Genomic DNA, 22,878 nt, shown 5'->3' on the forward strand with positions numbered 1-22,878 from the left:
GCCTTTTAGAGAATCCATTTATTATAAAAGAAAAATGTTATCTACATATGATAGCATTAATTTCATTCAGTTCAATTCCACTGGCTTTTTATTTTGGACTTTGCCTGTATTTTCAGAAGATAATCCATCCCCCCCATTAGTTTTGATTTAATACTTTTGCAAGGCAGCAGTGAGATTATATTTGCATGCACGTTGCAAGACGCCTCGCAAGGACCCTGTGGAACATTTTCCTGGAAGTTAAAAAAAAAAGATATATTGGCAGCATTTCAATGACTCTGGGGATGAGCTCTCCTTAGCTGTCAGGCGAACCAGTATTCAATCATGAGCATTAAGTGGAGGATGTGATTTGTGTTTCAGGCGAATAAACTCAGAACCAAGACCCTGCACAACACACTCAACCCCGTCTGGAACGAGACCCTGACCTACTACGGCATCACCGACGAGGATATGGTCCGCAAGACTCTCAGGTACGCTCAGCGTCAAAATGACCGTAGAGATATGTGTCAGAGAAAAGGCAAAAGTACAGAATATTTGGGGGGAAAAAGAAAACAAATGGAGTTAGTGGGGGGGGGGGGGGGGGGTGGAAGTTGAGAAGAGAAGTAATAATCAGAAATTACAGTAAGGAAAGAGGGAAATTCAAGTAAATCACAAGAATTAAATTAGGAAGGAAGAGACGAGAATGAAGAAAAGAGACTGAAAGGAAAGAATCAGATTAAACCAAGTCAGAAGGAAGAGAGGTAAAGTGGCATAATTAAAGAAAATCACAGGAACTGGGGAGATAATAAAGAAGCATAAATGCAGGAAGTCTAAGAAGAACAAAGGTTTTAAAAAGTCAAAAGAAAAACTTAAAGATAACAGATGGAGGCAGGAAAACCTGGAATAAAATAAATTATAAATAAATGTAATAATTTGTTTGCTCATGATTGATTTGAGAACAAGCAGTAAAAGCGACTAAATATCCAACAGTGTAGAAATGCAAACACATATATATATTTATTAGGGCTGCAACTAACAATTAAATTTGTGATTAATTACTCTATTTCATGATTTTGACGATAAATAGGATAATCAGAAAAAATAAATATTTTAATTCTGTAAATGTTTCATTTAACCACTTATGTTTATTTTTTTTATAATATCAGAAATACATTACAAAAACTTCAAATAAACTTTAAATGATAAAAAAAATAAAAAATTTGCCTAAAGTGCAACAGCATAGCATAGAATCAAATTATTTCCTTAAAAAAATGCACATAAATTCAGGATAAGCCACTGCTTCTTCCTGTTCCCTTTCAAAATCTTTTACCTTTTATTTTGCAAATCTTTTTTTTTTTTTGACATTTTTTAAAGTTCTATTTCCTGGGTTTGTTTTGTTGAGATTCTAATTGTTTGAAAGGAAATAAACACAGAAAAGAACACTGCAAGTTATGCCTCTCATTCAGAAGCCACCGTTGTGCTCAGTTTTAGAGCCGTTAAACTTTTCAGTTCATTAGTAATTAATTCATATTTATTTATTTATGCCTTTCTTGTTCCAGCTGAAGAAGTTAGTGTTTGGTCAGAGACAATCTGCTGTATTTGGGCAGCCGATAGTTTCTGACCCACAGTGAATGACTGTCGCTCTTCTCAGCGCCCTGCAAACACATTAGTGTGCTGCCGATGATTTTGTGGCGCACGGCATCAGAGGCAACTGAAATGTTGCCGCTCCGAATCGCAACAGAGACCTGAAGCATCAGCATGCGTGAGGCGAGATCTGGTCAGCCATTCCAGTGGACTGCACTCCACGTTCCCAAACAACACAACTCATTTATTCCTGCAAATTGAAACATGATTTCAACACCACCTCTTTTTATCAGGACTATTATTGATATTGAATGTCTGATTGCACAACAGCCAACGCAACCTGTGGTCCTACTACATTATGCCATCAGGCGTACAAAGGCGTACATGTTTTTGTCTTTATACGGCTGCTCATTATGCAGAGAAAAGCACTTGAAACAAACAGTATTCATCTACACGAGCCTGAGTGTGAATCATGTCAATGCAGGGCAGAGAGCCCTCACACAGGGACCGCACTCTGCATTTATTGGAGACACACTGTAGGTCTGCTGAGAGCTCCGATTATTGGTTTCCATTATAACTTTAATGAAATGCTGAAAAGTGAAACCAGAAGCTCACTGTTTATCTTTTACCGCTGAGTGATTTCTACCTGAATTTATAGTTTTAGCAACCAGAGTCTCTTCTGCTCTGGTAAAGTTGAGTTGATCAGTAGTTCTTTAGGATATACTTCTTGCCACTCCTTTTCTGTTCAGTTCTTAGAACAAACTCACCAATAGTTTCAATAGCTTGTCGAGACAAATGGAAAATCAGGAAGTTGGTGCATCTGGACGTGGTGAAGAAGTTCAAACTCAGAATCAGACATTTCAGAATCACTTTGAATGTGGCATTGTAGGTGCCAGATGTGCTGGTCAGAGAAGATCACACCGAGTTTTGCTACATTCAGCTAAGAGCAGGAAACAGAAGTTACAATTTAAGTCTCCAAGATATGAATATTAAAAAATTATTTGTTCATCACTTTAGCCCTTTTATGCTAACTCTGAAAGCTCACTTAGCTTCCCCCCCAATTAACTTTTCCAGTTAAGTTGTAAAAGAGTTAATTCACTTGGCTGTTTTGTGAACAAAGTTCTACATCTGTGTTAAGGTTTTTGGTTATTGACTGTTGAGAATCCTCCCAGTAGTTGTTAGACGTTTACATTCATGCTCTTACTTTGAAGTTTGTTTATGCAGCAGTTCCATTTCCTCTCCTCACATTCCCTTTTTTTAAAGAAACTTTGAGGATGTGGCAACAAACAAACCAATGAGACACACAGAAAAATACAACATGAACATTCAATTATGGCTTTTCATTTAGAAAATGCATACAAAAATTCACATATATGATTTAGAGTCTATTTGTTGACACTCCTCACATTCTCCACCCATGATTTGATGCAGAAACTGACATTTATGATCTGCATGTTTTCTGACTGAAATCCTACCTTCGTAATTTAGACAAAATCAGCAACTGAGTCAGCAAAACTCAACAATTTTTCAATGTTATGCCTCCTAAACCAACATCTCAAACCAATGTCTATCAGTTTCCTATTTTCATAGAATATCGAGCTAAATATTCATAAAATGAGAAAATCTTGCGTATATTCATATTTAAGTGCATAGTATCTTTTCTGACAGTAATGTTTAGAACTATTATTCTATTTCTTTTGATGCAGTTTGAGCTTTATGAGAGATTAAGCTCCCTTATCAAGCTAGTCGACCTCCTGCTGGTAGATTAGTGTTGGAGCCTTTCCAGGATCTCGATTTCTATCTAACGAATAAATGGGGATTTTTTAAAAGTCTACAGTCATGTTTTAAAAATTAGTATTGTGTTTATTTCTAAAGTGTCTCAAAACACAAACAAGTTGAACATCTCACAGAGTGATTTAATTCAAGCACTGTGTGAAAGAGAAGAGCACAGAAAGAGATGAATAATTGATTTGATCTGAAATGTTTACTTTACATAATCAAGACGATTTTTCCATCCAAATGAAATGACTTCTCATCAAAAAAAAATCTATCAGTGAGTCTTATTGCACAACTTATACATATAATTATCCCATCATTTCCTGTCAGCCTGATTGGGTCTGACAAAGCGCTTCTTGGCATTTTCACTGCAACACAACTGTATTTCAGCTGGAATCCCAAATAATCTTTTTAATTTAAGCTGCAAAGCTTTAATATGATCTTCACTGTATTCACCTTTCCCTCAATGTTTTCTGGTCTCTCAGGATCTCAGTGTGTGATGAGGACAAATTTCGCCACAATGAGTTTATCGGTGAAACACGGATTCCCCTCAAGAAGCTGAAGCCCAACCAAGTTAAAAACTTCAACAACTGCCTGGAGAAACAGTTGCCAGTAAGTGTACAACCCAACGCTTGCATATGTTACTGGGGGGTTTTGTGCTGTTATATTCGACATGGGAAATGAACAATGTCTCACATATTGTTTTATGTCTTGATTTTTAAAGGGGACCAGTTATGCAAAATTCATATTCTTCAGGTTTTTGTGCCTCCATTTGGGTCTGAACTTATTCTATAAACAACGCAAGTGCTAAAAGAAACTCACCCAGCAGTTTTTTGATAATAAGTTAATGTTTTTTGGTGTCTGCAAAACTAACAGTTTCGAAATCCTCTGGAATGTTAAGTTACCAAGCAACCTCAACCAAGCCCAGCCTGTCACCTAGCAACCAAAGTGGAACTCCTGCTCATTCAGGCAGCTGGTTTTACCGCTGTATTCACTGTACAATGGCTGCTGGAAAAGACGTGTTTTGTTGTTGATTTGCCTCCAAAAATTACTTGCTGCATTCCTGTTGGTTGTGCAGGAAAAGTTTCAATAAACTTATTGAAACAACAACACAGTGAATGTGTGCTGTAACCAAATCTAAATGCAGTCCAATGACAAAAGTGTGTGGCTTTACTGGCAACTTTGGGGTTTGTTTTTTTTTGGCCTGGTAGAGTATTAACATAATTAAGCTTAACAAAATATCTTATCAGAACAACATAAATTAGCACATTGCAACATCACAAAACCTTAGCAGATGTTTTTGATCTAGTTTTTAGTGCAAATATATAACTTATATGCAACTTTTTAGCTAAATTTAAAATCTTGATTTGGTTCAATAATTCCTTAATGATAATTTTTTTTTAAGTACTAGTTCCACTGGCACATTATTTCATTTGTAACGAGACATTTTTCCATGTTATAGGAGGGGAAAAAAATCTAATAATCCATTATTAATTAAAAAATAGTATCTCTTATCAATATTAAGAAAATTACCAAAATTTGGATAAAAAGCTATTAATGTCAATTTTGTTTTACTTCAAGTATATTAAGATATTTGCAACAGAAAGTAACCTTTTTGTTGTTGCAGTGCAGCATTCAAACGATATACTAATCTGAAAGATTTATCTGTAAAATAAACCTTTCAGAAGTCATGTTTCAGCAAGACTATTGTTAATTTTAACACATCACTTCCCAGTTCAGTTGAACATGCCTTGGATCTGTTATGGTTGTTTTGTTACTGGGCTCAGTGGGCCGTTCTTTAGACACAGATGATCCAGAATTACACCGCATTAATTACAAACCGTGTGGGCAGTTTCATAAGGGTATTCAATCACAGTTCAATGACACTCCACTCCACTCTGATGCTCTCACAACACATAATCCACTCCTGCACCCCACTTACCGGCTCACTACCTGGTGCTTTAATCTGCTGTGGTTTAAATTAGGTCCTGGTGGGATATAGAGCGCCTCTGTTTCTCTTTCCACTAACCAGCCTTCTTCAAACGAACACTGGCTTCTGAAAATGAGTCCAATTGGTTAGGAGTGTTCAGAACAGCGTTAATTTATCTTCTTTCTAAAATATGTTTTGTTTTCCAGCTGAAGGGACTAAATGTCCCACATGTGGACCAGTTTTGAAATGGTCTGACTTTAACAACATAAAAACCTGGCATTTTTACAATGATCAGTGGTACAACGGCGTTTTAGGGCCAGTGTAGATGAGAAAAACAGAAGAGTACAATTCCACCCAGGAATTCTGAAAATAATCTCAGGATTTTTTGAGAAAACACTTAGAAATGTCTGAGTTTCAAAAGTCAAAGATTTTCAACCTGTGAAAATCAGGAACTTTTGAGTTTTTTCTAGCAAATTTGAGACTTTGGAAACTCAGAAATTTCCAAGTTTCTTTCAACAAAATTTCTGAGATTAATGTAAAACTTTCTGAGTGTTTTCTAGGAGTTTTTGACTCTTCATAAAAAAAGAGTACATTTTCACCAAAAAACCCAGAAATGTTTGAGAAAAAAAAAACATTTAAAAAAAAATTTGACTCTTGAAACTCAGTATTTTCTTCTTTTTTTCAAAAAATTTCTGAAATTATTTTGGTGTAAATTTACTCCTGTCTTTCTGTGTCCGTCGTAGTGGTAAACAGTGCATAAAACAATGAAAAAAGCCTGACTTTACACTGTCCTCTAACAAGCTGCTTAACAGTGACGTTTTCAAAATTGATGAAGAAAACTGCAGCGATCGAAGCGTCTTGTCAGTAAAAGTAACAAATAAGACAAGCCGTAATCATTGTTTTCTCGCTGTTCCCTGACAGAACGGTGGAAAATGGTTCATTATTCTGCAACCAGTTATTGGACGCTTCAGTCAAACGCTGCCATGGTTCACAAAGAAGACAGCTAAATCAGAGCTCTGCAGTGGACAAAATGACTTCAAGAAAAAAAATAAAACTGTTTAGTTTTTGTTTCTGATGCCAGCTGTAATAACCTGACAAAACTGTTTAACCTTACATCATAGATAGAGGCGTAGCGGGACACAAAAGTCACAGTTCAGTTCCCTTCAATCAATAAAGGTAATGTTTTTTTTTGTTTTTTTTTCTTCAGTCAGCAGTAAACGGAAAATATTTTTCAATTTGTTAAATTAACTGCATTCTATTGCGTTTGAAAGTCTAAACAAACATAAATGTGTAGAAATGATGGGAGGTTTTGTTGGATTTTTTTTAAACAAATAAAGTTTGTCTATCAGCCTGGACTGATAGATCAGAGAGTTTCCACAGTCAGTGACGACCTGCTGGTCCTGGTCCACTGGGTTTTCTGAAGCCACAGTCAGCAACAAGTCCTTTCAAAGTGCTTCACGTCATAAAAACATAACTAAATAACCAATTATGAAACAAGCATTACATTTTGTCAAAAGTAATCATAAAAATGAACAAGAATAGTCATCATCAAAAAAATGTATAATTTCCAGTTATTTTGGAACAAAGGCAGCTCTAAACAGGTGGCCTTTATGCCTTGGTTTAAAGGAACTCAGCGTCTCAGCCGTTTTCTGGAAGTCTGTTCCAGATTAGAGGAACGCTGCTTCTCCAGGTTTGGTTCTGGTTCTGGTTCGGGTAATGCAGAGGAAACCAGAACCAGAACACCTGAGAAGTCTGGAAGGTTGGTACAACAACAGGTCTTTAATGTATTTTGGTACAAAGCTCTTCAGAGTTTTCACATCTGATAGTTGGGTAGATTGAGGACCAAAGTTGCAACATTTGTTACATTTTCAGCTGGTGTGTTTTTTCTTTCACGCTGCACTGCGTCAAACCAACCAAAAGCTCTGAAAAGCCCATTTATCTCCTCACCTGTGGTGGCGCTGCACCATGAGTTATCACTTCCGTAAACAGAGCGCTGCTGTGTGACATCAACGTTCTTCTTCTGCGCATGCCGATTGCTTTGGGGGTCCTAAACCGCTCACACAGAAGTCTGACTGCAGTCAGGTTTAATTCAGTATAAACAAAAAGCAATAAAAACAAAACTGAGGGTCAAGTTCTGCTGTGTGAATGTGCAACACATTCTCACACCCGACTCGTCATATATTGACGAGTTGGGACGCCGTCTGACCATGCGTCACATATTGACGCGAAGGGTACCCCCTTCGCGTCAATATGTGACGACTTGGGCAGGTTCCTTCACCGTAAAATTTTGACGATTTTGACGATTTTGGAAGGTCGCATGTTTTACATGGATTATTTACGCGAATGGTCCTCGCAAACACTGCCGACACTTCAAAACCCAAAAATTGGTTAGGTTTAGGGAAAAAATTACGGTAAGGCATCAGGTAAAATTTGATCAAAACCTTAATATTTATTCATGCAGAAATGAGCAATGTGGAAAATACAGCTTTGTGTTCAGCAGAGAATCAGGATCTCTAGTAAATTACAAGTTTACACACATTGAAGAGCAGATTAAATGCTAGAAAGATTCAGAGAATTAGCTCCCAAGTATCAATGCTGGGGAAAAGAATGAGCTTGGTTGTGATCTGTGGGCTGTCAGACGTCTCTTGAAGCATTTCTTGAAATTTTGCAAAAAATAAGGCCAAAAAATAAATTAATAAAACATTTTCTGAGCATGAATCAGTTTCAGACTCACTGAGGTGAAAATTAAATCTGTCCGTTGATCCAGTGAATAAAAATATTTTCTGCAAACAAACCTTTAAACGCTCGGGTGTGTTTCAGAGTGTTTAAAGGTTAGCATAGCGTGGTTTGGTATGGGAATGAATGAAGGCACAGTCAGGTTGCACAGCTGTGAAGGTGCCATTAATACTGAATAACAGCAGCAGCTCTCACAGCCACATGCTGCCACTATGATGATGTATGTTGAGAGAGAGAGCTTTATATCAATCAGACGTCTTCCTCCATGAATAACACCCATTTGCTTCTGCAGTGAAAGATGCACCTGCAGGCCAAACCCAAGAAAACATTGCTTTCTGCTGTGTTTGGCTTTTACTAATTCGTTGAGATTACCGGTCACATAGAAGTCCTTAGTGCTGATCTGATTCACAGTCTAGCAATAAATGAGCTGATATTAGTATCGGCTCATTTAACACAGAAAATGAACGACAAGCTAAAACTGCTTCACTTGATCAGCAATTACAGAAACCAAATGTTTGGCATTTACAGCTGGGCTGCAAAAAGTTGACATCCTACAAGGATCCAACGGTCATTGAGCTGCATCACCAGGTTCAGGTCGTCTGTGATTTTCAAGCCCACCACGTTTTTCATCTTCATCAGTACTTCGAAAGTAATGGTGAAGTGTTTCCCAAACCATGATCCCCAGACAAAATGCTGTTACTAAATTTAAGCCATTTTGAATTCTTGGGTTTATGTTTTCGACGTTAATTCAATGGGTTTAGCTCATTCTTATTTCTAGCCCCCATGAGGCTTTATGTGATTTATGGACGCGACTTCAGCCGTAAACCGGAACCTCCATTTGTTTACATGTTAGCAACTCGCTATCGAGCTTTCGTCAGAGGTCTTAGGCTATAAAATATGCGGGAATAGCAGCTATCACATCTAAAATGTGCCAATATTGTTTTACTGTTACATACGGTTATAGCGGGGAGGGATGGTGACTTGAAGAAGCGGCTGCAAACAACCCTCACTAGCATATCTAGCTACTTCATTAACTCTGTTGCTTCAGAGATGCAGGTTTTCTTCTGTTGGCTTTTTGTCCACACAATGAAACACAAACACATAAAGCATTTTGGGTTCTCTCTTCAAGTTTATCATTTTTAAGCCAAATTCTTTTTTGTTTTCTTATCTGTCGATAGGCGATGAAAACTAAAGCTTATCACACAAACACTGCCACAGATTAAATTTGCTCTGATCATTAGAGTATAGCACTTACAATCAATTTTTACTTAATATTGTAAAATAACCGAAAACAGAGAATGTAACGTCTGTCATGATTATAGATTAACAAAAAAACCTACAAATTACAGTGAAGTACTGGTACTTCCAGAAGTAAGAACCATAACCAAAAGTAGAGACATTGGTTTGGATGTGATGCACTTCACTGACAGAAACGTTTCAGAAATTTCATAGTTATGATTTTCAGCCATTATTTATTATCCGCGTCTGGCTTCTTCTGGAGCAGAATTATGACGATGAATTTCTCCATCGGTGATGTAAAAGTTGAATAAAATGTGACTTGCTTGCTCAAACTCCAGATGCTTTGAAAATGATCGGATGCAATTTAGTTCCACTTATGGAAGTGACAAATAAAATTTGGGGGTTGAAGAGTGTGTAAGGGGTTGCTCAGACTGCCATGAAAAAGTCACATTTGGGCAAAATACGTTAATTTGGGTCACCTTTAAAAGACATTTAAAGTATTGTTAACCTGACGAAAAATTCATCTAAACATCAACTAGTTATGTGGTCGACCTTCCCAGTGAGTCTATTAATTCATTTTAAATCCAGTTTTCTGCTTCTTCTGAAGTTCTCTTGATCCAGTTTGCTGCTGTAACACTCACAGGTAAAACCAAGCTGTGACTTTTCCTGGTTACAGGAATAGTAAAAGCTCAGGGCAGTGGGATAAGGAGGGCTGTCACAGCGCCGGATGTCGGTTGGGACCGGCCATTTAATCGTCTCATACAGCAGCTGGCAGTGTCTGTCTTATTGATGGATTCGGCCCAACAGTGGAGCACTTTGACTGGAGCGTTCAGAAAGAAGCACTGCACAACAAAATGGCAAATTTAATTCCAATTAATTAATTCTTCAGTCAAACGTTTTGGGTTTCTTTCCACAAGCTTCTCACATTAGTCTCCTGGGGTTTTGGCCAATTGATCTCAACAGAACCAGTGGAATTGGGCCAGGTTTGTGGGGTACCTCGCTCACACACACCTTTTTGGTTTTGTCCATTACTTTTTCTAGGATTGAGACCAAGGATTTTGTGGTAGCTGCTGCAAAACATTGACTTTGTTGTCCTTAAGCCACTGTGTAAAAATTGTTCGTTTGAAAGACCAATCTCCAAACAAACTACGTGGGAATATTGCTGCAATATTTCCACATAATGTCCTAAACACATCATATGGCCAACAGTTGTGAAAACTAGTAACAAACATTACATTTTGCCAAGTGCAACCATTAAAAACATCAATACACATTGAATGTGCTGGTCAAGAATCAAAGGCAACTCTAAACAGGTGGTCTGTTAGTTGTTTTTAGCATACTGGACCAGCTGAAACTACCTGATTTTTCTTCTATTCAACTGTAAAGAGACTTTTACAGGAATCAATGTAACTAAAGAAAAGTGCCTTGATGAGTTTCTCTAGATCTTGTTGGGACATTAGTCCTTTAATCCTGAAAATGTTCTTCAGGAGATAGAAGGCCAACTTTGTAACTATCTTTATGTGGCTCTGAAAGTTCAGGTCAGAGTTCATCACTACTCCCAGATTTGGGGCCTGATCTCTAGTTTCTAGCTGTAATAACTGAAGCAGTTTGCTGAGTCCAGATGGTTCCTCTTTATGTGTAAATATAGTGACTTTGGTTTTGTTTCTAGAGGCAGTTTGATAATATTTTTGATGCACTTTGTTGATTTTTGTCCTTAATGTAACTTTCTGACCGGTGATGTCTCTCTTAAAGCTCTGACATTCATCGTCCTGACAATGTAACCTAATTATGTTGGAGGAGATTTTTGTGCATTGCCACCTTCTTCTCTGCGTTCTTTACCCTTGAGAGCATCAAACCTGGTCAGTCAAAGTCTGACGTAAAGCCAGATTTGTTGTTTTACGGATTCTACATGTAATTGTAGGTGGTTAAGGAGTGAGAATTGAATATGCAGAACAAACGTTTTGACATCATGCTTCATGCTATGTTTTTTTGTTTATTCAAAAAATAAACAAAACAGAATTTGACTAATTTTACAGAAACGTCTGCAGCTGTAATAGACAACATCTTGTCTAATAGTTGGACCATCAAAAAGAAAAATTTAAATGCATTTTAATTGACCATTTGGAGCTGGAAATGGCTTTCTGTGTTAAAGGCCTCTCTCTCAACTGAGCATCCCATAAAGAGAGCAAACACAGTGAACACAGATTAGTGAGAGAGTGAATTAGAGTTTATGTATGTTTCACTGTATTAGAAAGCAATTTAACTGCTTTCAATCAGGCTGATGTTAAGGGTTGCATTAAAGGTGTCCAGTTATACTCTGCGCTTAATTCAATTAATAAACATCCTCCATCCGATCTTAATTGAGTTTCCCTCCAGACCACAGAACAAGTGGCTGGGAAATGTAAAGCAAACAGAGCAGCATGGCGGTGCGGTTATGCTGGAGTGGATTAGTGGAAACGGGAAGAGAAGAGTCATTATGGGGTTGGACGTGTCCTCTGAAGTCTCACCCACATAGGACAAGTTTAGGTGGATCCACAAACGGTTTTTTGTAGCTGTGCGTTCACACGGATTCAGCGTCTTGGAAGAACAAAAATTATGATTTTTTTTTTAAGTTTATCCAGAGTGGATACGTTTCAGAACACTGGTTTCATGTATCTGTGGCTCCAACTCACTCTCCGTTGTGCATGTGCCTCGCTATTACAAATAACAAAAATGGTATGTTCAGTAGGGTTGCCAGATCTGATGATGTAAAACCTTCCCAACTCTAAAAAACAGAGTCCACAGTGTTACGGCCTTTGTAGATAAAAAAAAAAAAAAAAAGAGTAAATATCTGCCAAGAAATTCTAAGATTTTCTAGACGAAACAAGGGAGTTTGAAAAGTTTAATATTTGGGCAAAGAAACTCAGAAATTTTCAGATTAATTGCAACTTTTCTACAAAAATTTTGAAATTTTTCAGTTTCAAAAGTAAAACGATTCCTAGAAAACAAATAACTCAAGTTTAGAGATTAATCTCAAAAATCTCCTAGAAAATATGTTAAAATATCCAAGTTTCAAAAGTCGAAAATGTTCTTTTTTTTGTTGTTGCTAGGTAACGCCGGTGTTACCTCGAGTTGCTAGGTGATGCTGCCATACCCATAGATGTGACGTAAGAGTGGGGAGGCTTTTCAAACAGCTCATTTTCCAGTAACTAAAAAACATCAAATTATTGCCAAAAAATATTTGGGTGTTTTTGTTTTTTTTTACTTTTGACTCGTTTTTAGAAGCAGCAGAGACACAAATGGAAAAAGAAAAATGTGAAGTTTGTATAAAAGGCCCCCTTTAAGTTGAAGAACAAGTAACTTCAAAGTTGCCCTTGAAGTTGATCGTTAAAGGTAACTTGTGATTTTCAGGAATACCCGTCAAATTCCAGGAAAGTACAGACCATCCAACGTGTTGCAGAGCGATGCGGTTTTATTTCTCCGCTTGTACATTCATAGTTTGTTCTCATCTCAGTATCTCCTGTTAAAAAAAGCTAAGCAGTTCGAAGCGCCAGAGGGAAATCTTTAATGTGGAAACTCCTTAGGAGAAAAGTGAGGCTAAGCGGCTCTGACAGTAAACCGAGGCTGCGGCTGAAACATGTTGGCATGCCAGATGAGATAGATGGCGAGCCCACAGGTCCAGGGAGACGTCTTGTAAAAGTCATCTGTGATTCATGTGGAGAGAGTCGGTTCCCTGGAGGTCTCTGATTAGTACCCTGCTGTGAGCGCCACAGGACGCGCTGCTGAGCAACGTCTCCTAAAACGGCTGTGGACAGAAACGTCTGTGTGCTTCTCACCAAGCTAACTACGTATTCATTTCAGCGTTTTTCTTTCTCCAAACTTTTTGTTCTTTTTGTTGTGATTTTTGGTTTAGAAGGACATTTTATAAATAAAATCTACGTAACTGAAAAAAAAAAAATTTTCCCCAGAATTTTGGTTTTAATCTTAGGATTCTTTTTTTCAAAATTTCCACCGTTTCCTCTCAGAAATTTGACTTTTTAGTTTTACTTTTTTTCTCTTAAAATTCTGACTTCATTCTCAGAATTCTGATTCCAATCTTAAAATTCTGTTACTCAAAATGAAATAAAAAAAAAAAATAAAAAATGCTCCTTCAGACTAATATTGTTTTAAAACTCAAATTCATCAAATAAATTTGGGACGGGCTTTCAGTGTGGCTGCTGGAAATATTTCATTCTCTTATTTATTTATTTATTCTTTTATCTGCTATTGATTTTTGTTTTAAGGTTTGACACTTCTTTTTTGTTGTTGTTGCGCTATATATCTACATACAACAAGTACAAAAATTAGTCAAATAAATCTATAAAAGTTCCAAATAAAGAAGTATAAAGACCCCTGCAGACGTCATGAAGACGTATGGATCAATACCAGTTTTGAAGAATATAAAATAATCTGGTTGCAGAAAAAATGCTGATAAGTTTCCACATCAATTTAAATTTGTTTGGAAAAGCTAAGTTAAGATTACCGTTTTTCCAGTGTCACAGTAAATACATTTCATCATAAATAATATTGCACATATGAAGTAGGAAGGATCGTTTTAATGCATAACAATTTGAAATGCTCAGTGAAAGAAATCAAACCCTGAATGGCCACATTTCAGACCAGCCCCATTCACTTCCAAGACGCTCTTGATAAGCCTGAAGTTGTTAAGCTGCTGCGCATTTTCCCCGCTGATATAAACTTCCTTACTCTGTATAATATGTTGGTCTTCTCAAAAGAGCTGAGGTAAAGGAAAACCCTGCGCATATTCACACAATCAGCAGCTGCCATAGTGGTGCTCGCAAATTACATTTCTAAGTCAGTGGTCATTGCAGAGAGAGAGAGAAAAATAAATCGGATCCCTCTTCAGGGACTGTACATGACTGTAATTTTTATACTCTGAAGTATGTATTTTTCTCCATAGAGTGTTTAGAGCACCTGGTCAAGGACTGTAAAAGATTACATTAAATCTATACAGCATTGTTTTTGTTTTAAAAATGTCAAACACACATTATTTTGTACTTAATGTACGATGCTAAAAGCATAATAATTCCACTTGTTTCCTTTCTGTGTTTTAAAAAACAAACACAGTCCAGTTGGTTGTGTGGACATCGGTGTCAGTCGCGTCACGGCCGTCATTGTGCTGAAAAAATAAAACTTTGCAACTAATTTTAAATCTCGTTCTCTTCCGTGCCTCATGTGAACTTCTTACGTTGCACGCCATCTGTGGACTGAGACGCATGTCAGCGTTGTCAGTGGGATTGTGGGTATGCGGCGTGACTAATACAGACGTGTATCAGAGAAGCAGCCAGTTTGATATTACAGTCCTCTTCAGGGACAAAACTGATCCCTAGTTAAAAAACATTCATTAAAAAAAAAGCCACGTTCGTGTCAATCTGTTAACTTCGATACTGATTAAAGGTGGGGATAGATGAAAAATAATGCACATATTAAACAGGTCAATTTTCCACAACATGCTTTTTTATTTTAAAATGGGGGAGATTTATTTTGATTCGACTCATCTTCAGCACTTGAAACGGCATCAATCAGTCTATCACTGATTGGGTGATATTCAAGACCCACAAATGTCAAGACAGCAATTAGTTAGCAATTAGTAATTAGACATTTTACCCAGGATATATAAAATATTCTGACCTTTTTAACACCTGTTGAACTGAGGCTCCAGCTACACGTCTGTGGATATTTCTTTAAATAGATATTTTTCTGTTTTTTAATGAATATCTTTGTCTGAACAGTCTGTTTTCTCCATAATTTTATAGTCACTCCCTGTCATTTCACACCTTTCTATGAACATTTCCTACCCTCAGTATCAACCATTTTCTTCTCAACTATGTTTCATGTTTAATTGCATTTAAACAACTAAGTTTTACTTAAGCGTCTGCAGTCCAAACAGTCGGGTTGCATTTCATTCCAGTTTCACGTCAGTAGCGTGAGACACGCGTCATAATTCTCCAGCAGAAGAAGCCAAACGTAGTAAATTTGGACATAAACATTTGCTGAAGCGAGCAGTGCCGACACGTTGGATGCAGTCTTTGTCTTGGACTCCCGTAAACAGAGAGCTGTTGTGTGACGTCTAACTTGTAGGACACAGACGTCTCACTGCGGTTGCATTTAATTTGGGTGAACAGCCATCCAAGAAAAATTCGGATTTCAAAATAAAAATCGGTGTTGAGCATCAAAACCTGCAGCGTGAAGATGACCTTGAAGTCAGCGGTTCAGGCAGGAGGATGATCATTTGCACCTGATCTGTTAGATAGATGTCCCTGAAACTAATTATAAATTAATTACAAAATCTGTTTTTTTTTTTTTTTTTACTTATTAGGTCAACAAGACAGAGGACAAGTCTCTGGAGGAACGGGGACGGATCATGATTTCCCTCAAGTACAACACCCAGAAGTCCTGCCTGGTCGTGGGCATCATACGCTGCGCTCACCTTGCTGCTATGGACGCCAACGGCTTCTCCGACCCCTACGTCAAAACGTCAGTGTTCAGACACCTGCACATCCCCTCAGACAGAAAACCCTTTTATGGAGCAAATTGCACAATATTTCAAAATCTTCCGCAACTTCTCTAAATTAGATCTTAAAATGAGCCTTTCAAATGCATCTGTTCTGATGTTTCTGGGGCAAACTCATTCGCACTACAGTTATAATTAGATTTACTTTATTACTTCTGCTGAATAAGCAGCACAGAATATCTTCAAGTTTCACATATTTATGAGTTGCCAAGTTGTTTGTTTCCTGTTCCAGTACATTTTCACTTGCTAACATCGCCTGCCCTTTAATTTATACTAATATAGATAAATGTTTCCATTGTGCTCTATCAGTAATACAAAAGTTTGGAAAATGTCTGTTTTTCTTTTAATAAAGCAACAGTCCAAAGCCCTTTTAATGTTTTAGATTTTAAATGATATACAATTACATAAAAACTGTTTATTGTTGAGCAGGTAAACCTAAATCCTAAAAAAAATGGAAAAATATCACAATAAATTAACTTTTACATTTTTAACTTAGTAAATTTTGTGGCCCGCCAGCAGCTTAAATTTGTAAGTTTGGACACCACTGCTTTAGGGCAGACATTTGGTGAAATTTGAATTTGTTAAACACAAAATTTGACTTCTGAAAATGACTTGAGAACAAGATTTCTTGGCTTTTTAGAGGTTTCGTTTTTCATCAACAGCCAAAAATATAAATATCCAAACAGAGTTGTTAGACTAAAATAACTTTGGCACATGAGGATTGACTTCCTTTCCTATCCAAACACTGGAAAGCTACTTTTAGCTCGTGCAAGACAATGCAGACGTGTCAGAATGGATTATCTGGCAGAGCTGATGTTGTAGCAAAAAAGATGTCGACAACCTGTGATTATCAGCAGCATGAAAGACAAGCGTGCGAAGAGGCCAGGCGAGGGGCTGCAATTTGAAGGAGAGTCCTATTTATCGCACCTGAACATTTTTCCCCGAGTCTTTCATCTGGCTGAGCAATGGAAGTGCAATTAATTTCTGACTCTTCTGTGCACACCCCGAGAACAAAAGCAGGACTTGTTTCAGAAGAGAAAGGCTGGCAAAACATTTTTCAGCAGTCTGAGGTGGAGGGAATCTGCATAAAGCTGGAAGGACGCAGTGCAGAAAAACGAGGGATTCAAACGTTTTCGCACCTTTTAAGTTTCTCAACGTTCAGTCATGTTACAACCTCCATCTACAAATTGTTTTATTGTATTTTTACATTAAGAAAAGCACAAAAACTGATCTTGAAGATACTTATACATGCACAGGTGTAAGCATGTCACTGTTCTGCATACTACACTGAGTGCTACTCTGTCAGGTAGTTCTTTTATCTTTACAACATGTTGTGATCTTATTCCCTCATGCTTTTAGGGCTAAAATGAGTAATCTAGTTAATCATGAAGAATCAATTTGAAATAATGGTCAATTAATTTAGTAATCGCTAAAACCGTAACAAATCTAATGAATTATATATGGACCTATGATATATAGATATAAGCAATATGTTTATATCCAGCAATTTTAAATAACTTCATAATCAAAAATTATGAGGTTACATACATTTTTGGGAACATTATAGAGCTATGGTTCAGGGAATGTATTCAATCTACCATGCATCAATTCATGTTTAGGATTATCTTTTTATATACTGCAGTTTACATTAGTAGAATAGGGCACCAAAACTGGCTCCAGCCCAGGGGCCCAGATTCTTGTAAATCCGGCCGTGGTTAAGATACACACAGGATAGTGACATTTCTTAGCATCATAACTTCTGCTTGAAGATTGTTTCGCCTGGGGAGGTCACTGGTCCCATTACATGACAACAATTAAACCCACTGCAGTGTCCTCATCAACAGCGGCGTCAGCTCCCGCTTCCCTCTGGGCCGAGTGGGTGAGCAATAACCCACTTAGCCTCCCTTAAAGACTCCCTGGTATCTGGGGAAATAACTGGGAGTCTGGGTCCAGTGAGCAGAGATTGTATTGCTGCTGAAACTCTGTAAACCTGAGACAATATTACCAGATATTCTTTATTAAAATGAACGGTTACTGAGCAGCGTCCACTGGACAGATGCGTCCACATCTTGCACCCGGGGCAACGGTGGTCACAAAGAATCTGTTTTCAGCTTTGACTCACCGACTGGCGTCAATTCAAATGGAGAGTAAGGAACAAACACCCTGCTGCAGGTTTTCAGGAGACCAGCAACACCTCGATAATTACCAGGAATGTGAGGCGGAACGGTTTCGCTTCTTGGTCGTTACACACAACTGCTGCAGCTGCACCGAGACAAGAAAGGAAGAAGGATTAGAAAATCGGTCTCTGTTTCTGCAGATGGTTCTGTAATTAGTTATAATGTTTATCTGTGCTGAGATTCCTCAGAATACTTTTCACAATTTCAGCGTGTGAGGTTCATGATTGGTGAGCAAAGTCGGGTAGCAACTAGTTACATTTACCTAAAATTACTTTTAGGACTTTATTGATTGCCCTCTATGTTTTAGTTTTACTAGAGTAACTTTATCATGACATATTGCCACTCTTAGTTGTGTAAAGTTTCTGGATCCTCTACCCACTGTGAGTAGAGTGGGTAGAGTTTGGTTAAAAAACTCTACCCAGTTTGGTTTAATCAACAGTTTTTCACCAAACGCAGACACACACACCTGTAGGTTTTGTTACGGTTTTATAAGTTTTACAGTATATTGAAAGAAATTGATTTGGAGAACTGTTATTTTGTAATCATGTTATTTATCTGAATTATTTTCATTTTGGTCTTTAAAATACCAACATTTCCAAATATCTTCTTATTTTCCATGAATATCTTTGTCATTCCATTAAAACTCACCCTTGTTTTAAAAGTCTGGCTGCTTCAGTGAAGATGACCTGGAGTGGTTCTATTTCAACTGTATTTAGTTATTTCTTCTTTTATCGTTTTCAGTCTTTTTAATGCGTAGAAGAAAAACACCTGCTGCCCTTTGTGTCTATTGGGCTCAGCACTGCCCCCTATCAGCGTGGCACGGTACTTTCCGCCTCAACCTGCCTATTTATGACCGGTCAGAAAGATGAAATACGTCAAACACTTTATTAGATATATATTAGACTGTGGAATATCAGCTCTCAGCACGTGTGTAATCAAACGTGCTTAGGTGGACACTGATAGTTAAAAATTAGTTGAGCTAACCCCAACGCATTAGCTGCTAATTCTAAAACACTACACCAACACAGTGTTTATCGGAAGCTTTTGGTAATACTAACTCCATCTTAGATTATTTATGTTCCCTTGAAAGACTCCAACCCTGAGCACTAATTTAATTTTGACATAACTTACATGTTCTTTCATGCTCTTCGATATTGTATTAATCTTATGTTGTTCTCTATTGTATTTGTGTTTCATTCTGGTTCTGTTATTTTTTGTTTGAAATAAAATTATTGGGGGGAAAAAAGAGAGAATGGGACTTCAGAGCCTAAACAGTCTTCAGCCACTTCAAAATAAAAGCATAAAAATAAAATTACGTGTAACTAATGGAAGAATTCTTAACATTTTGCAACCAAAGGTTCAACACAGATGTTGAACTTTATCCAACTGAAAGTTCACACAAAACATCCAATCTAATTCAACATCTAGTTTAGCACTTTAGGATTTATCTGGAAGAAGTCATTTAGTCAGAAGTCATTTAGGAGAAGCTGCGGGACATTAAACCATATATAATATCAGTGTAGAAATATGCTTATATTTGATCCTGTTTGTATAATCCTACAATAAATTGAAGCTTGTAAACCAAGTTCTAGCTTTTAAAAGCCAGTGTGGTTGAATGTAAAGGACTTACAGGAATAAAACATCCAACTGCAGTAAAGAAAACATAAACAAGTTTGACTTTGAACTTAAAAATAATTGTATATCATATTGTATAATCATATTGTATTAGATATATACAATATATATACAATATTTAAAGGATTATTTTATATCCTTTACAGTATTATTGTTGCATCCGGGTCTATTGATCAGGTGTGAAATCATTTATTGCTGTGAGATGATGCACAATATTCTCAGTAAACCCATCAGAAACACATAATAATAAACATTTACAGCTTAAACAGCTGTGTGTAAAATAAAATGTCTGTCCTGACTGAGATAAATAGTCTCTAATACCAGCCAGAGGCTCTTATAGTCAGGTAATTAGATGGTTTAGTGTGAATAATGTACTGTAATGTGGCTGGGTCATTAAATGCAAGGTGTTACCGCAGCACCCCCTTGAGGGCAGAAGAATATAACAGCAACTTTGTGAAGCCAGGCTGGAGAAACAGACGCAGATTAAACTTCTCTCTCCTCTGCAGGTACCTGAAGCCTGACGAGAACAAAAAGTCGAAGCACAAGACGGCCGTGAAGAAGAAGACCCTCAATCCTGAGTTCAACGAGGTAAAAACCACAACTTCCCCTAAAAATGCTGCAGTTGGGTTTCATTTATCTCTGTTTTTAGGTTTTCAATTTAAAATAAAGGGGATTTTGTAACCCATAAGCCAAATCAGAAAAGAGGCACATTCTGATGATGTTGTTCATGTTTTCCTATTTCTTTTCTTCATCATCGTTTCGGTAAGAAAAACAGAACAATTTATAATTCTGAAACCTCGTCTTCCTAAATATTTTTATTAAAGCCAGTGAAACAGATTACAACAAGTGTTCAATTCTTTTTGAACATATGCACACTTAATATCCACAATCATAAATATTTTGAGCCTTAGAAGTTCTGGTTTAGCAGGATATGAAAGGGAACATATTCAGCAAAATTTAGACTTTGCATATTTGCATATTTCCATTTGGGTCTCAACTGTTTCTGAAAACAGTCTAAGTGCTTAAGAAACACCCAGCCAAAAATGTATGTTTTTGGTGTCTGAAAAATGAGGCGTTTTGAAAACCTCTGGAATCTAATGTCACAGATCAGTAGGCCCTGGTCATTGCCTAGCTCAATTCCCAGCAACCCCAATGGAGTTCTGCCCGTTACCTAGCAACCCAAGTGGAGTTCCACCATATTTGGTCAGCTGGTTTTACTGCAGTATGCGCTGTACAATGGCAGCTGGAAAAGATCAATGTTTTGTTCACTTACCGTCCAGAAATCACTTGCTGCATTCTTGTTAGTTGTGCAGGAGGCTCTAGTAATGCTTTTCAAAGGTGTATGGTTGTATAATTGCATGTCTCTTTGCAGCCATTTTCACATTTGAGTGTAAATGTTGAGTTGGGGGATGTGGCCAGCAGCACATTATTTGGATTTAAAGTGACAGAGGCAGTAAGACTGAAATCTCAATATCTAAGAATTATTTTATGAAACAAATGTAAAGAACATGTTGTTTTATAGGCCATGGACCTATCCTAACATGTTCACGGAAGCACAATAGGTCATTTTTGAAGATGTTTTCATGTTTTTCTATTTCCTCTGGATGTCAGGGTGTTTCAGTTTGGATGTATCCAGCCGTATAGAAATGGTCAAGCCTTCCTGGAACCCAGCAGCTTGACATTTTCTCTGACATTTTTGTTGCCTGTATTCCTGCTTCATCTCTCGGCCTTTCCGTCAGAGTCCAGCATCCTCCCCTACGTCAGGGCAATGATTAAGGTTGAGCAGAAACCTTAATGTGAACTCCAGCATGTTATTTTGTTGTTATGTAATGTTTGGGCCAATTGACCATACCAAAATAATTACAGGCGACCTGCTACTGGTCATTTGAAGACTGATTTGCAAAGATTTACCTAAATAAATTGGATGAAACTGTCTTTGTGATATTCTAGAGCCTTTTCAAGAACAAATTATTTTTAGTTCAGTGTTATTCCCTGAACACAGTCAGATACAGGGCTGGAGATAAGTAAAAACTTAAAGAAACTGTCTGTACACATTAGGTAAGTCTAAGCTAACGTCTGTTGTTTTTCTTGCTTGGTTCCCTGCAGGAGTTCTGTTATGACATAAAATATGCAGACCTCACTAAGAAGACTCTGGAGGTCACAGTGTGGGACTATGACATAGGAAAATCAAACGATTTCATCGGTGAGTCTGAATCCATCAGCTCCAATTCCTGCTGTAGAAGACCAGGTTTAATAGGTGTGTTGGTGTCCAGCAGCACATCGTAGCTGCTGTCCAGCCAAGAGTCCATCTGTTCAGTTTCATTTCAACGTCTCCACAGATAAACAAACTTTATCACCTTTAAATATAAACCTTTATAGACTTCCAGTGGTGGGATCCACTGACTAAGAAGTTAGCTGAATTAAGCCTAAAGCACTAATCATAAACACTAGCTCTGCTATCGCTAAATGCTACACAAACATGGCAGTTAGCATAATAAAATAATGCTAAAACACTAACTTCAATTTAAATTATATTTGCCATGGAAACATTACAACACTTTATCTCCAATTTAATTTTGACATAATGTATTTGTTCTGTAATAATATATGTTTGAAATTATGTTATTGAGAATAAAAGAGACAGAAAGAAGATGAAGAGAGGAAACAGAACTGTAGGCAGATTTCACACACTTCAAAATAAGATCATGAATATAAACGTTTAACAGTAACTACTTGATGAATTCTTAAGTCGATAACTAAAGCTTCAACACAAATGTCAAATTTTATTCAACAAAGACCCCACTAGTCCTTTACAATTTATCCAGGAAACCTAATTAATTGAAAGCTAAATGCGCTAAATATTTTTCAAAGTTAGCAAAAATGCCCACACCTATTGAAAAGTTACTTGTAAGTTAGTTTTGTCTTATTTCAAGTGTACAAGATATTTGCATTAGGAATACTGAGTAACAGTTTGTATTTTTGCAGCACGTGCTGCATTATTATATTTAATATATATTTATTTATAAAGGCAAGAATAATAAGTCCACAGAGATAGTTTGAAAGTTTCTTCTTCATCCATCCTGTGTGTGCGTCATCTTCTAGGTGGCGTGTCTCTGGGCATCAACGCGAACGGAGAGAGGCTCAAGCATTGGTTCGACTGCCTCAAAAACAAGGACAAAAAAATCGAACGCTGGCACACACTGACCAATGAGTTACCCGGCTCAATGAATGACTGAAGGCCTGCACCCGATCCCACCCCTCCGCCTGCATTT

General features: G+C 37.3%; 1 protein-coding gene across 1 annotated transcript in view; it reads left to right on the top strand.

The window, feature by feature from the left end:
- doc2b (double C2-like domains, beta) overlaps window positions 1–22,878 on the top strand; it is a 111,982-nt gene extending 89,104 nt beyond the window's left edge. The window contains exons 4-9 of the mRNA XM_044140985.1: window positions 358–467; window positions 3,822–3,948; window positions 15,600–15,757; window positions 20,113–20,194; window positions 21,713–21,809; window positions 22,709–22,878. Coding sequence (XP_043996920.1) covers window positions 358–467; window positions 3,822–3,948; window positions 15,600–15,757; window positions 20,113–20,194; window positions 21,713–21,809; window positions 22,709–22,842 — 708 coding nt within the window. The 3' untranslated portion in view covers window positions 22,843–22,878. The remainder of the gene's footprint in view (window positions 1–357; window positions 468–3,821; window positions 3,949–15,599; window positions 15,758–20,112; window positions 20,195–21,712; window positions 21,810–22,708) is intronic.

This window comes from Gambusia affinis, linkage group LG15, assembly GCF_019740435.1.
Source record: "Gambusia affinis linkage group LG15, SWU_Gaff_1.0, whole genome shotgun sequence".
Lineage (NCBI taxonomy): Eukaryota > Metazoa > Chordata > Actinopteri > Cyprinodontiformes > Poeciliidae > Gambusia > Gambusia affinis.